The 16,855-nt window shown below is 41.3% G+C and overlaps 1 protein-coding gene across 3 annotated transcripts in view; it reads left to right on the top strand.

Moving 5' to 3' along the window:
• Positions 1 to 16,855, top strand: part of STAC (SH3 and cysteine rich domain) — a 134,607-nt gene that overhangs the window by 37,752 nt on the left and 80,000 nt on the right. For 2 of the 3 annotated variants that reach the window (XM_081071934.1, XM_081071936.1), the window contains exon 2: positions 16,086 to 16,362. In XM_081071934.1, the coding sequence (XP_080928060.1) occupies positions 16,086 to 16,362 (277 nt within the window). The remainder of the gene's footprint in view (positions 1 to 16,085; positions 16,363 to 16,855) is intronic. The other variant, XM_081071935.1, reaches the window with a different exon arrangement.

Consider the following 16,855-nt stretch of genomic DNA (forward strand, 5'->3'; position numbering starts at 1 on the left):
ACTAAAAGAGCTTCCAATGACCAAACCTGTGATAATTTGAGCAACAAAATAAATAACGAGAGTAGTAAATTGTAACTCTTAGAATAAAGCAAATATCTCTCAGTCCATACTGTTGAAATGAATAACTGAATGAATGAATGGAAACTGGAGAATTCTATAGTAGAATGCTAATTAATAAATATAGGAGAATACGTCTGGCTTTGTTCTTTCTTCTCAGGATGCTTTGGCTATTTCGGGTCTTTAGGGTTCCACACAAATTTTAGGACATTTTGTCTTACGTCTGTGAAAAATGCCATTGAGATTTTGATAGGGTTTCCATGGAATCTGTAGAGTGCATTAGGTGATGTGGACATTTTGACAATGTTAATTTTTTCAATCCATGAGCACAGAATGTCTTTTCATTTTGTTGTGTAATCTTCAATTTCTCTCAACAACATCTCACAGTTTTCAGAGTATAGGTCTTTCACTTCCTTTGTTAACTTTATTCCTAGGAATTGTATTTTCTCTTTTTGTTGCCAGAGATATCATCATCCCCAATTTCAAACTATACTATGAAGCTAGAGTAATCAAAACAGTCTGGTACTGGCAGAAAAACAGACAAATGGAACAGAATTGAGAGCCCACCCATATGTGGACAACTAATTTATGACAAAAGAGCCAAAAACATACAGTGGAGAAATGAAAGTTTCTTCAATAAATGCTCTTGGGAAAACTGAACAGTGATATGCAAAAGAACAAAACTAGACCAATATCTTACACCATACAAAAAAAATTAACTCAAAATGGATTTAAGACTTGAATGTAAGACCTGAAACCATAGAATTCATAGAAGAAAACATAGGTGCCAGGAGTCTGGATGTCATTTTCAGAGATGTTTTTGTGGATTTGATTAGAAAGGCAAGGGAAAACAAAAGCAAAAATAAACAAATAAATACGAAAGAACTCATGGAACTAGAAGAGCACCATTAGGCAAACATCAGGTAATAAGTTCTGCAGGCAAGAATCATCAATGGATGTTGAAATTCGAGAGCAAATGTTTGATGAGAAACAGGATATTTGCATAGGCTCAGAGTATTTCCCCTACATGAAACTCATTCATTACAAAGAGAAAAGAATAATTTCATAGTGGTGCAGCCTGGCAAATATCACCTTAACCCAGTGAGCAAAGCGAATATCACCATTAATGAGACATACTGACATCACGTATCTCCTAATATGCAGCACTGAAAAGAATGCATCACTTTGTTCCATCCTTACCAAAAATATGTAACCTCAATTTAATGACACAAAAACATCAGACAAACCCTAATTAAAAGGCATTCTACAAAATAGTGGCTAGAAGTCTTCAAAAGGGTCAAGGTTATGAAAGACAGAGGAAGACTGAAGACCTGATACAGATTGAAGAGACTAAGGAAACATAAATAAATGCCATATGGAATCCTGGATTGGATCCTGGACCAGAGAAAAGACATTATGGGAAAACTGGCAAAATTCTAAGAAGGTCTATCGATTAGTTAAGAGTTTTATATCAGAATTCATTTCCTGGTTCCAATCAATTTAATATAGTTTTGTAAGATGTTAACATTAGGGGGAAACAGGTGAAAGGTATGTGGGGACTCTACTATTTTATAATTTTTCTGTATGACAAATTATTTAAAAATAAAAAGTGACAAAAAGAAGTAGGTTGTGTAGTTTCTCACTGGGTTGCCCTTTCATAAATAAGCAATCCAGAGCCCACTGACTTGAAAAGGTCGGAATAATTCTCCAACACCTAAGAGCTAATGTTTAAAACCTGTAGTTTTTTCCTTCATTTGGTATAATCGACCTCTGGGGTTTTTCATTTATTACCCAGAAGAAGCAAAATCTTTGTTGTTCATTTGGCAAAGGAAATTGCCCCCTATCTTATCTTTAGCTATGTAGTTAAAACCAGAAAAATGCCGGATGAGGCTCTAAACAGAGTTAGGATTCTACTTGCCACTCTGATTCTCCAAGCTGCCTTTAAAGCTGAAAGCTATTTAATCAAAAGCCATTTACTAGGTTCCTGTAAATCAAAGCTTTAGAGGTATTCTGCAGCAGTTTGAAGATGAAAAGTTAAAAGATCATACACAATGTAGGAGATGCACAAAAAATTCAGCATATAAATTGACTTTCTTAGCTACTTTTTTCAAGACATCAATATTATATTGAGTTAATATAATTACAGAATATTAGAACCTATAGGAGAGGTCTCCAGACCTTGGGTTCAAGTTCTGCTCTTGCCAGTAATTATCTAATGTATATGAAACTAATTTTTAAACAGAGATAAGAAAACCAGTTTATTAATGGCCTGAATATACCATGGTGCCCTCAGCTATCAGCCTCATATTTTTCCTCTCACACTCTTCTAGTAAGGTTTGTTGGAATTCTGTTTATTGTCTCTTGACAGCATTTGAGCATGTCATAGCTTTCATTGTTAGTCATAAGAGTCTCATTTCCACGTATTAAAAGTTTAGTCCATCAAAAGCAAAATGTTAGCCTGACAGGTAATTCACTGCTGTTCCCTCATCCCCACCACCAACCTCCTTCTTACCTCTATTCACAAACACCCAGCTCAAGCTTCACCTGGCTTGAGAACCTGCATTGGGAAAATGAACTGTGGCCTGTTCTTTCAGTCAGACTCCACCTTGCTTCTCCTCTTCACCTTTCACACTCATGTTCCCACTTCTGAATCACTAAGGAATTTTACAAACAAGAGCTCTAGGAGGCCTCAATCATGTCGCACTCTGGACAGGTGGAACCTTCCAATGCTCCAAAGGATAATGTAACTGTGTTGAGAAATCTGTGAACTTGTGAAACACAAATCTGTGAACTTGTGAAACACCTCAGCTTTCCTCCACATCCCAGTGGGCATCATCTGGCATGACTTCTCACCTGCACACTTTACAGATCTTCCCCATCCAGGAATGTCACAGGTCCCTGTTCTGCACAGCCACCAGAGATAGGAAACATAAAAAGGAGATAGAAAACATAAAAAAAAGTCAGAAATAAAAAATACAATAACAGAATGAAGAATTCATTACAGGGAATCAACAGTAGATTAGATGAAGCAGAGGATCAAATCAGCGATTTAGAAAATAAGGTAGCAGAAAACAACCAATCAAAATAGCAAAAAGAAAAAAGAACCCCCAAAAGAACAAGACAAACAAATGAGAAACAAAAACTCATAAACACAGACAATAGTTTAGTGGTTATCAGAGGGTAAGGAGGGTGGGGAGTGGAAGATGAGGGTAAGGGGGATCAAATATATGGTGATGGAAGGAGAACTGACTCTGGGTGGTGAACACACAATGGGATTTATAGATGATGTAATACAGAATTGTACACCTGAAATCTATATAATTTCACTAACAATTGTCATCCCAATAAATTTTTAAAAAAGAAAAATGAACCCCTCAAAATGAGGACAGTTTAAGGGGCCTCTGGGACAATAGCAAGTGTACTAAGATTTGCATTGTAGGGGTACCACAAGGAGAAGACAGAACAAGGAAATGGAAACCTATTTGAAGAAATAATGATGTAGAACTTCCCTAACCTGGCAAAGAAAATTGATATTCAAGTGCAGAAGCACAGAAAGTCCCAAACAAGATGAACCCAAGAAGGCCCACATCAAGACACATCATGATTAAAATGCCAAAAGTTCAAGACAAAAAGATAATCTTAAAAGCAGCCAAAGAAAAGCAGTTAATTACCTACAAGGGAGATTCCATAAGACTGACAGCTGATTTCTCAACAGAAACTTTGCAGGCCAGAGGGATTATCAGGAAATATTCAAAGTGATGAAAAGGAAGGACCTACAAAGATTACTCTACCCAGCAAAGCTATCATTTAGAATCTAAGGAAAAATAAAGTGCTACCCAGACAAGAAAAAGTTAAAGGAGTTCATCACCACTAAACCAGTATTATAAGAACTCTTAGGACTTCTTTAAGACAAATAAATAAATAATAAAATGGCAGTAACTACATGTCTATCAACAATGACTTTAAATGTAAATGGATTAAATGCTCTAATCAAAAGACACAGGGTGGCTAAATGGATCAGAAAACAAGACCCATATACATGCTGCCTACAAGAAACTCACGTATGACCAAAAATATGGTGATGGAAGGAGAAATAACTCTGAGTAGTGAACACACAATGCAGTACATAGATAATGTATTACAGAAATGTACACTTGAAACCTACATAATATTACTAACCATTATCACCATAAATCAACCATTATTTATTAAATTAATAAAAAAGAAAAAGGAAAAAAGACACACAAAGTAAAGGAATGTAAAAAGCTATTTCATGAAAATGGAACCAAAAAAAAAAGAAAAGCTATGGTAGCAATACTTATACAGACAAAATACACTTTAAAACAAAGGCTATAACAAGACAAAAAGAGGACCTCATAATCCCACTTCTGGTATATATCTGAAGAAACCAAAAATGTTACTTTGAAAGGACATGTTCATCTGGACATTCATTGCAACGTTATTTACCATAGCCAAGACATGAAGGCAACTGGGGTGTCCCTGAATGGATGAATGGATAGAGAAGAGGTGGTATATATGTACAATGGAATATTACTTGGTCATTAAAAACAATGAAATCTTGGCGTTTATGACAACATAGGGTATTGTGCTGAGTGTAGTAAGTCAGATGGAGAAAGACAAATGTCATATGATTTCATTTATAAGTGGAATCTAAAGAACAAAATAAACAAATAAAACAAAAACAAATTCAAAGATAGAAAGAATATTTCGATGGTTGCCAGATGGGAGGGGATCTGGGGTGGGTAAAAGAGGGGAAAGGATTAAGAAATACAAATTGGTTGTTACACAATAGTCATGGGGATGTAGGGTATAGCATAAGGAATATAGTCAATAGCATTGCGACTACTATATATGATGTCATATGGGTACTAGATCTATTGGGGTGATAGATGGAAGGGGGTTGGGGGAAGTTGAAAAAGGTGAAGGGATTAGAAAATACAAATGGGAAGTTACAAAATAGTCATGGGGATATAAAGTAAAGCATAGGGAATATAATCAATAATAAAATAATATCTATGAATAGTGCCAGATGGGTACTAGACTAGTTAGGGGGATCACTTTTTAAATTATATAAATGTCTAACCACTGTGATGTACACCTGAAATTAATATAAAATAATATTGAATGTCAACTGTAATTGAAAAAGTAAAAAAGGGGAGAAAAGATAAAGGGAATAAGATGTTCAAAGTTCCACATATAAAACAAGTCGTGGGAATGGCTGTGTGCGATGTCAAAGGGATAGTGGATGGGGGGAGAGGGGTTGTCACTGTGTGAGGGATATAAATGATAAATGTCTAACTATTACATTGTTTTGTGCACCTATAACTATTTAATAAAAAATAAATAAATAAAACAAGTAATGGGGATGTAATATACAGCATAGGGGAATAACATTGTGATAGCAAATGTAAAGTGATACAGTGTCAAATGGTTGCTGGACCTATCATGGTGATCACTTCTCCAGATACATAAATGTTGAATAACTATGGTGTACACCTAAAACTAATACTATATTGTATGTTAGCTATATTTTAATGAAAATATTTTTTAAAAGTGTACCTGACCTTTAGAATTAGCCACACCTGAATTCAGTCTTTCAATATTTGTTGATCACCTAATCACGTGCCAGGCTTTGTTTGAGGTCCTGAGACACAGAAGTTAATAGAATAGTGAAAACTCTCTGCCTTCACGGAGACTACATTCTAGTTTTGGAGGCAGATAATCAACCAACAAGTCAATGAGCATATAATATAAAAATACAAAGTCAGAAATAACATATGCTCCTGATATGATGTACTGAGTTCAAAGCATCACTTTTGTGATATTTCTGACAAAAATGTGTAACCTGAATTTAATTGTGAAGAAACATCAGACAAGCCCAGATTGAGGGATATAGCACAAGACAATTGTTCTTTACGCTTTAAAATAAAAATGTCACGAAAAAACAAAGGATAGCTGAGACATTATTCCAAATAAAATGAGACTTAAATATACATGAAAACTAAAAGCAATTAAGTCTGCAGCAGATTTTTAATGCTATGAAGAATATTAATTTCAAAATTTGAATATGCGTTGCATAGTAGATATAGTGTTGCATCACTGTTAATTATTTGCATTGTATTTACATAACAAACATTTTTGTTCTTAGGAGATACACAGTGAAGTATTTAGAGATAAACGGTTGTGAAGTCTATTCCCAAATAATTCCCAAAAAATAATGATAATACATACTGAATATGTAATATATTCAGTAATGATAATAATAGCAATGACAATAATAATTGCAATAATATCTATATTTTAGAGAGAACAATAAAAAGCAAATATTGTGAAACATTAATAATTGTCAAATCTGGGTGAAAGGTATTATCAACATTCCTTGAACAACTTTTGCCCATTTTCTATGGGTTCAGAAATTTTCAAAATAAAAAGCTTTAAAAAATAGTAATGAGGCCTGGCCCGGTAGCTCAGGCGGTTGGAGCTCCGTGCTCCTAACTCCGAAGGCTGCCAGCTCAATTCCCACATGGGCCAGTGGGCTCTCAACCACAAGGTTGCCAGTTCAACTCCTCGAGTCCCACAAGGGATGGTGGGATCCAACCCCTGAAACTGAGATTGAATACGGCACCTTGAGCTGAGTCCCAGATGGCTCAGTTGGTTGGAGCGCAGGCTCTCAACCACAAGGTTGCCAGTTCAATTCCTCGAGTCCCGCAAGGGATGGTGGGCAGCGCCCCCTGCAACTAAGATTGAACAAGGCACCTTGAGCTGAGCTGCCTCTGAGCTCCCAGATGGCTCAGTTGGTTGGAGCGTGTCCTCTCAACCCCACCGTTGCCAGTTCGACTCCAGCAAGGGATGGTGGGCTGCGCCCCCTACAACTAGCAACGGCAACTGGACCTGGAGCTGAGCTGTGCCTGCCACAACTAAGACTGAAAGGACAACTTGACTGGGAAAAAAGTCCTGGAAGTACACACTGTTCCCCAATAAAGTCCTGTTCCCCTTCCCCAATAAAAATCTTTTTAAAACAATAATAATGAGTGTTCTGAAGAGGGTTGGGGAGATAGAGCATTGGAGGCAGAGAAGGCCTCTTATGAGGCGACCTTTGAGTAGAGACCTGATGGAAGTGAGAAGTTAGCAAACTGTGAAAAGGAAAGAACATTGCAGGAAGACAGAACAACAGGAGCAAAGGCCCTGACATGGCCATGTTTCTGGTGTGTTTCTGGAGCAGCAAGGAGGTTAGAGGGACTGGAACAGAGTAAGTGATGAAGGATGGTAGTAAGAATGGTCAGTGGTGAGATCATGTAGGACCTTGTAGGCCTTCGAAAGTATGTTAGATGTTATTGTAACTGCAATGAGAAACTAGTGTAAGATTTTTAGCAGAGTACTAAAACAGTCTGACTTCTATCTTAAATAATCACTTTTGTCTACTTTGCGGAAAGTAGAGTACAATGGAGCACGAAAATAGAATATAATTGACATATTTGTCAGGGAAACCTTGAGGAAGTAGTTCTCTAGGTGAAACAGGATGTCAGATTGGACTGGGATGATGGTGGTGGAGGTGATGTGAAGTGGGTGGGTTCTGCATATATTTTGAAAGTCTTGTTGACGACTATATTGGCTAATGGACTGGATATGAAATGTGAGAGATAAATTGGAGTCAAGGATGATTCCAAGATTTGGAGCCTGATAAACTGGATGAAATGGTATGCCATTTATTGACTTGATGTCTGTAAATGAGGAATTGAGCTGGAGGACTGCTTCCGGATGCGCTTCTAGGACACAGGGTTATCAATTCTGTGCCGTTCTCTATAAGAATCTAATTTTTCCATATGACCTGCCAAGGTCCCACCATTAACCTAAGGTCCCAGTGCCATCTCCATGAAACACGTGAAAGAGGACCAGAGTAAACAGATAAGCCCCCTGTGATCTGCCAAGGCCACAACATGCATATACCCTGGCTTTGTCCACCAGCAGGAGGACGTCTGGGAGTGGCGGGGACATGTTAGAACCTGCTCAGAGCCTTCACAGTGCTCTCTCTCTCTCTCTCTCTTTGAGAGCTGACATTTGTACCCTAGAAGATGCTCCCTTCCCTTGCTTGTCCTCAGTCCATCTTAGGGCTCCCCCCTGCTTTTCTGGGTTTCACCCATTCATTGGTCTTGGCTGGCCACAACTGCAGCTCTTCTACCTTGACTGTGTATCACCACTTCTCCCTTCCCCTTTTGAAATTGAGGAATGGAACTTTTCCTTTGGTTTCAAGGTTTAGGGTCAGTAGAAAAACACTCATTTGTCTCCCTGTGTTCCAACCCTTCCCACAACAGACTGGCCTGCTGTACACTGCGGTCACACAGGAAAGAAGGTCCCAATCTACCTGCAGGGAACATCGGGAAAAATTCCAGAGAGAAGTAAGGAGAATCAGGCATTTTCCAGGTAGATTGGAATGCCCCTTCAGGGCACAAAAAAAGGCACTGAAGGCTTAGGCATCATTAAAAATCTGGGAGCTGTTCTTAGTGTGTCTGTGTGCCTGGGGCAAAGGAGAAGTGATTAGAGATAATGCTGGGCAGGTTGATGGCCCCCATCCATCAGGAAGGGTTTTGTATTCCACAATAAGGAGCTTGGATATAACCTAGAAGTGAGGGGGTTATCAAAGCACTTAAACGGTTAAATTGTTTTAAAGTCAATTCATCCTTCAAGGTTTGAAAGAATGTCTCTGATTATTTCAGACCCCATTGATGGCTCCCTTTTATGACATATTAGAGCAGGCAACAGTCAAAACACTCTCTCTATCACTTGATAATATAACTAGAGGGTCTTATGTCACCATTGGATAGTTTTAAGCATTCTCCTTGTCTCCAGAATTAGATCTTTGACTTCCTGTAAGCAGAGGCTGTGAAAGGTCTTTCGTGTTCCCTTACTGTGCCAAATTGCCAGAGATGGAGAAAACTTGGCAACTACTGAGTCCATCCTCTCCATTAACTGATGGAACCCAAGACAAGGAAGTTGAGGGACCTACCCAGGCCACACAGCTCGTTGGTGACAGAGCATGCAATTGATTGTTTTCACTAGCTGTTGCTTTAGTGATACATTCATTAACAACTGGTTTTAGCAGGTGGTTGTGACAAAGCCAGGTAGATACAAGGAGATGATTTCTGACTTAAAGTCACCATCCAAACTAAATCAAATCAGGACCTGGGATATATTGTGTTTGCCTTAAAGGAAATCGGGCTGTGGATGGGTAAAAGTGTTGGTGAGAAAGTCAGTCCTCACCATAGACATCACATTTCTCAAGATCCCAATATTCACTCTGACTGTAGAGCCATGGGTAAAATAATAGGGGTGAGTGTGGGAAGCTCTCTGACAAACCACAGCATCAGCTGAACTTGGAATAAATGACGTGAATCTGCATGGTTGATGGAGTATGAAGGGTGCTAGGTTTCAAAAGCTGTTCACAGGGACTATTATGCTACAGTATGACAAATAACCTGTTTCCTTGTCATCAATTGATTTAATAATAACTTTTCAAAGAGAAAAGAATGAGCATTTCAACTGAAGGCATAGCCTTATGTTAGAAAATCTAAAATGCGAAAAAAAAAATGTTCATCTTAAAATCAAAGATGTAGATCACATACGGGCATCCAGGATGAGACATTTGCTTGCCGAATGTTCTCTGATGACCTCGTTTCAATTCAGAAGCAAAAGCCAGTGCATCATTGTGGTCTTAAATAGCAAAAGAGATGTCCATAGGGGCAACTGCATGGTTAAATGACAACAGGCAGGAAACTGGACTGACATGGTAACTGTGCCTGCTGATTTATGCCTGTGTGGGTGGAGACTCATTTCCTCCAAATCCCCGGCTCTCCCACATAGTGCGGATTTTAGACGCTGGCTGAAATGATCAAGCGCGAGCTGGTTAATTAACTTTATGTGCCACTGCAGAACCGACTGATAAATCAATCAGCATGCCACTACAGTCACCTGCAGGCTGTAATTCTCTGTGTTCCATCGCTCTAATGATGCCTGATTTCTGCTCTCCCCCAATTAATTGCCGTAGAAGTAGTGCTGAACATGGCGACCACATGGATTATTGCTAAAATTCCAGCTGGCCTCAGGAAGATAAAACACACCAAGCAGAGGAATTTTACTAAGAAGAGATCAGGGTGGAAAACCTTCTCGTGAGAGTCTGTTTGGCTTAAGGGGCCTTTGGAGTTAGAAACCCGCTTATAGATCTTCATTCTGCCACTTACTAGCCATTTAACTTTGGGTTTCAGTTGTCGCATCTGTAAAATGAGATAATAACCCGAAATGGACTCTCGGTGCCATCCTCCCATCCCTCTCCTGTGCATTGCTCATGTCCATTTATTCTTTGCCCTCTGACACAGCTCTTCCATAGCTTCTCTCTCTTCCAACTTCCAATATCTCCTCCCTGCACTTCCCCTTTCCACTCACTCAGGAGATAGACTTGTTTTGGTGTGCACTGAGAAAACAGAAGCAATCAAAAAAGAAGATCCACGTCCAACCAGCACCAACTGTCTCCCTATGTATCTCTTTCCTGATGGATAAACGACCTCGTTCATCTAAAGTCCATCCTTCTTCCAATACACGGCGTCTCGCCCCCTCTCATCTACTCAAGGACATCACTCTAGCATTTCCTCCCTTTCTCTCTTGTGTCACTGGATTGAAAACATGCTGAAATAATCTTCCATATTTAAACAATACAAAACAGAAAACCTCTCCTGATGCTACACCCCTCTCCAGCGACTGCCTCGTTTTACTAATCCCCTTTATAGCAAAACTGCCCATGTTTTACCTCCATTCACTTCCCCTCCAGCCATTCTTTCCTGAAATCTTGTTAGGTTTTCACCTTCACCTCTTCACTGAATCTGGGAAGTTCCTGTTAAGGCTACTGTCAAGGTCTCCTAAAGACGTTCCTTTTGCCAAATGTAATGGCCAACCCCTATACCTCATATTACTTGACTTACAAGCTTCATTTGATGCTGCTGATTATTCTCTCTTCCCAGAATTATTTTCTTCCCTTAGATTCTAAAACATCCCTCTTTCTCATCCTTCTCTTTTCTCACTAGGCCCGCCTTCTCAGATTTCTTTATTTGTTCTTAATCTCCCTGAGCTCTAAATATTGGCATGTTCCAGGGCTGTGTCCTCAGATCACTTTTCTTCAGTGTCTGCACTCACTGTATAGTAATCTCGTCTAGTCTCTTGGCTTCAAATACCATCTATAGGCTCATGACTGCCAGGTGTGTTACTGCAGCGTGGACCTGTCCCCTGAATCCCAGAATCAAATATCCAACTGCCTACTTGGCAGCAACATTTGAATTCAAAGTAAGCATTTCAAACTTAACTTACCCAAAACTCAATTCTGCTCTCTACCCCACTCCCTGCACCAACCTGTTTCTTCTCCAGGGTTCTTTCTCTCAGTAGGTGGTTCCTCCGTTGACCCAGTTGCTCAAGCCAAAACACTTCAAATCATTCTTGACTCCCTTCTTTGCCTCATACTCCACACTCAGTCCCTCAATAAACCCAATTGGTTCTATCTTCAAAACATGCCCCAAACTCAACCATGTCATACTATAATTATATTTGGTCAATCCAAAATCTCACCAGGATAATTGCAAGAGTCTCCCAACTGGTCTCGCTGCTTCCATCTTTTCCTCCTATAGTCTATTTTCCACACAACAACCAGAGTAACCCTTTTAAAAAGGTCAGGCCCTGTCACTTCCCTGCCCAAAGCCCTTGCCATGACCTGCAAGTTCCAGCATGAAGCTCGCCCTCCCTTGATCTCTCTGCCCTTTCTCTCCCTCATTTCTCTGCTCCAAACACACAGACTTCTTGGTATTCTTCAAATACAACCATCTTGCTCTCTTTTAGACATTTTTGTCCTTCGTTTCCCCACTACCCAGAATGCTTTTCTCCAAAGGAACTAAACCCTCACTTCCTTTATGTTTCTGCTCCGATGTTACCTGTCAGAGAAGCGTTTGTCATCTTCTAAAACAGCCTGGCTCTGCTTTTATTTCCTTCATAGCCCTTATCCCTACCCAAATTTATATTATTAATTGTTTATTTTCTGTCTCCACTCACTAGATGTTAAAACCTTAATGGGAAGGATTTTACTTTTTCCATTGCTGTATCCCCAAAGCCAAGGGCTGTATCTGGCTCATAGTAGTAGCCCAATAAGTATTTACTGAATGTATTATTTTAAAAAGTGAGTGAATGAATGATCCCCTACTCATAGGGTTGCTGGGATGATTACATGAAATAAAGTAATTCGAGAGGTTTCTAGTACATGGTAAAGTACTCAAAACTATCTGTTTCATTTACCATTATTATTATAAACAGAATGGAGCTAGGCTGTGGCAGTGGTGCGTGGAAGCTATTCATTTTGTGACATCTGCTATTATCGGAATTTGCTTCTATTTCTGCGTTTCATATGTTCCCATCTGGCCTCTGCTCTTTTAGGGATAATTGGAGAAAGCATGTTCCTTTGAGCTCACTGCTCGGACTTTGTTTAACTTGTAGGAATTTCTTTTAAGCTGTCCACTTGAATAAGAAATGCCACATTGGCTTCCAAGGCCAATTCTCCAGTTCTAGAAGCAGGCAGGCTCCAAAGGTCTCTGACACAATTTCCAGCCACATCCCTCAGGGCAAGAAAATTATTACGGGTTTCTTGGCATCATACTAAACTTCTGGGGAACACAGAACACCACGTGTGATGGAAGAGTTACATGAATCACACAAGCACAGGAGAGAGACCAGAGTGCGTGTACGGAGGCGTCACCGCATTGCTTTCCCTGAATTGGCAGATGTCTGATGCTCCCCTTTGATAAAGAAGGCATGCCTCTTTATAATTTTTAAGAAATCTGAAACATACAAAATTAAGGCAATAGCTCTCCAAAAGCAGGTTTGTTTTCCCACTCCACATCCCTTCCCACCCTCACTGACCACCAAAAGTAGTTCCATCACCCTGGGGATGAGGGGTAGGTCTCCTCTATCCCCACACCCATCCTCTGTCAACGTACCAGCATGGGGTTTAGAGGAAGGCAGATTTCATTTTGAACCTTGGTCTTTACTCACATAAGCTGTATGACTTTGGACAAGTTTCTTAACCTCTCTCAGTCTTCATTTGTCCAGGAGGAAATAACAAAGTCTTCACTGAATGATTGGAAGATGAAGAGGGATCACCTGGTAAAGCTAAGACCTAGCTCCCCACTCCCAGCTCCTTCCTTCCCTGTTCTTCCTTCTCATCCTCCTTCCATGTTTATCATGTAGAATTCTCAGCTCTATCATACGTTATCCTCGGCAACCTTCACGAACGTGCCCTGATACAATCAGAGGAGGTGTTACTGTTCTATGTTTGAGACAAAGGTAGCCAATTTATTGAACCATCTGAACTCCCTGGGAAAAAAACAGAAAATGACTTCATCTTACGTGATGCTGTTTGTTTTGATAAACCTCTCTCGTCCTGGTTTGCACAGCCCACAACAAAATCTTGGCAGATTCCTTAACTTCCTAGTCACTTGAACTGATTAAAATCTGTCTAAAATACAACTCTGATCTCCCCTCCTGTTTAAGTTTCCCCTCCTCTGGCCCCAGTCCAGTGGATAGCCAGAAGGACTTCAAGTGTAGAAAGTCTGTTCTTCTCTTTGCCACTTTCAGGTCCTCTCCTCGGATTGACTCAGTCTCAGAGAGTGATTGTTTCATATCTCCTTCTCACTTAGCTTTGCTGGAGACAGAAGGTCCTCTTCCAAATAAACGCTGTCCTTCCAGGGGCTCGTGACTCCATTCTCTTATATCAGTCGGGATACGCTAGATCATGGTACAGCAACAAACTACAAAATTACTCCTTTCTCCTCCTTCAATAGCTCCAGCTCCTCTGCTGGGTTTGGGCTGTAGGGCAGAGGGAATGAGACAGAGAAGAATCTTGGCTGGCCCACCATTTTTTACCTTTCCACGTAGGATGTTGCTTCTCTCGCTAGCCCTTTCTGGCTGGTGATGTCCCAATGCTAGTCCCAGGGGAGCTTCTCTAGAGGGCCCTGTAGGCCTCCCTCCATATGGCTTCCTGAGGTAGAAAGCTGGCTTCACACAGCCATAGCCAGCTTCAGATGAACAAAGTACAATCACAACCCGTGCAAGGAAGGTAAGGAGAACAGCATTGTGTTGTGTATGCACAATAGATACCCAACTTAACAGTTTAAGACACCAACCATCTCTTTAGCTGATGGTCTGTGGGTGACAATTTGAGTAGGACTCAGCTGGACAGTTCTTCTGGTCTCATCCAGACTCTTTTATTCCCTGCAGGGAAGCAAAGCAGGTGGCTTTGCTTCTGGGGTCTCCCTTGAATGATGGGAGGTGACTGGAGCATGTGTGTCTCTCATCACCCTTCAGGCTAAGTTGGGTTTGTTCATATGACAGTTTGGCACATTTCCAAGAGGGACGATGGAAGTATGCAAGGCAGCTGGCAGTCTGGGTTTGGAACTGGCTTGAAGTTGCTTCTCCCACTTTCTGTTGGTCAAATTCCCCAAACCAATAAGATTCGAGGAGTGAGGAAACGTGCTCCATCAATGATGTGAGGAGCCGCAAAGTCACATTGCAAAGGGGGATGGTGAAGGGGAAGGTAGAGAACTGTAGCATGTTTGCAGTCACCCCCCAGCACTACAGACAACATCTGCCTGATCTTCTTAGGGAGAAATTGGGGCGGGGGGGTGGGGGGGTAACGCAGAAGTGGCTAGGCTTGGCAAGGCCAGACCAACTCACCTTGCTTATCTTGTAGGGGTGTCTGACCTCACTTGAGAATAATGTATGTAGCACCTTTTTGTCTGCAGATTTAGGCCACAGACATTCATTCCCAGCAACAGGCCAAGTCCCCACGGATATTCAATTCCAAAAGGATCTACCATGAAGACAAAGTGACCTATTAAAGGCCAGACGGATACTAAGTGGTTTCTTTCCTTTATCTAGGCAGAGGGGCTGATGATAAAAATGCAGAATAAATACCAGAGACTTTTAAAAGGCCACTGTGGCTGAGACGGACAGAGCAAGGTGGACATTGGTGCAAACTATCATCAGGATCCAGAATTTGCCCCTCCCTGGAGCTCACGACACTGAGCTCTTCTGTAAATTTAAGAACAAACGAAATTTCATGAAGGGTTTTAAACAACAGTTTCAATGACTCACATCTGTGTTTCTGAAAGATCTATCTTGCTCCAACGTGAGGGCTGGATTGGAGGCATAGACTAAACCAAACCCAGACTTTTGGAAGTTAGTACTTTTCCAAACCCATTTTGGTGACTCTTCATGAGTCCCCAGGCAAAGGAGAAATGGTCTAATTCGCCAAATGGCCAAAAACAAGCGGCAGGGCAGGGGGAAGAGTAGAGAAAGTCAAATGGATAATTCCACACTGTGTCCTCCTCAAACACACACACGCACACGCGTGCACAAGGTTACTTAGCCATGTGCTTCAGACCCAAGCAGGCTTGGGAGTTTCTGGTTTGTGTTCTGTGGCTGGTTTAGCCAGATTGATCCTGAGTTTGACAGTGACTTCTCCTACTTTGCTGTGCATAGAGACACCTGACTGTTAAGTGACCATAAAAGAGAAAGGCCAGCAGAGGTCCCTGCATTACAGACCCAGCCTTTGAGCCCAGGTGTTTGTACACTTAACATTTCCAATGTTTCAAATTCAAAAGACAAATGGTGTGAAAAACTCAGTGTCATGGGATATTTTGACACCCCATCGGTGGGACCACAAGAGGGCAGGAGAGAAGCAGGGGCAGAAGCAAAGGCAGCATGGAACCTCTTTCTATAGTCTGGCTTGGCAGGGTGGGGTGGGCGGCAGCCAAATTCTCTCTAGGCACTGACATCACCCCACCAACACAGGGGCACATATGAGCCTCCTAGGGTCTAAGGGTGTCAGTGGGAACAGAGAAGTGCATGGAGCAGACCTCACCCCCACAGCATGAGTCTGCACGATTGATTTTAAGAGAGTCTGTTCTGTCATTGCATTGCAGCTCCAGAAACTAAAACGATCACTTTCTTTCAAGACCAAGAGTCTACGGAGCAAAAGTGCTGACAACTTCTTCCAGCGAACCAACAGCGATGTGAAGCTGCAAGCAGACATGCTGGCTGAGGTCAGCCCCAGCTCCAGCCCGCTCCCTGCCCCTGGAAGCCTGACATCCACGCCCACCAGGGCTGGCCTGCACCCAGGCAGTGGCAAGGCCCATGCCTTTCAGGAATACATCTTCAAGAAGCCCACTTTCTGTGACGTCTGCAACCACATGATTGTGGGTAAGGCTTTCCCCCATCCCTTCCTCCAGGCCCCAGAACAACCCTGGAAAGCCAAGGGACAGTGGTGTAGCATGGGTCCAAGTACCAGCAGACAGACTCTGTACCTCAGAGACATACACACAGGAGGATTGTTTGGGAGTGTTTTGGGGGAACAGTATTTGTGAATAGGTAAGGAAGCAGGACTAGGCAGAGGGTTGTGCTATCGTTGTAACAAAGCCATTCTGCCTGTGCACACCCAGGAAAGGGTATCCAGTCAGAGCATAAATAGTATCCATGACAACAATAGAAGAAAACTTTGGCTGATCACAAGACTGGCTTCTGTTGATTCCTTCTCATCCTGGCTCTGATGACAGTCATACGACTGTTGGCTTCCAGCTGATGGCTTTGTAATGTCTCATTACAAATGAGAGGCCTTTCCATTCAAGGTGGGCAAAGACATACCTTTCTGTTTGATGCACAGAGTGGGAGGACAGTGACCCATGTTTTGCTCCTG

The sequence above is a fragment of the Rhinolophus hipposideros genome (genome assembly GCF_964194185.1).
Source record: "Rhinolophus hipposideros genome assembly, chromosome: 14".
NCBI classification, from domain to species: Eukaryota; Metazoa; Chordata; class Mammalia; order Chiroptera; family Rhinolophidae; genus Rhinolophus; species Rhinolophus hipposideros.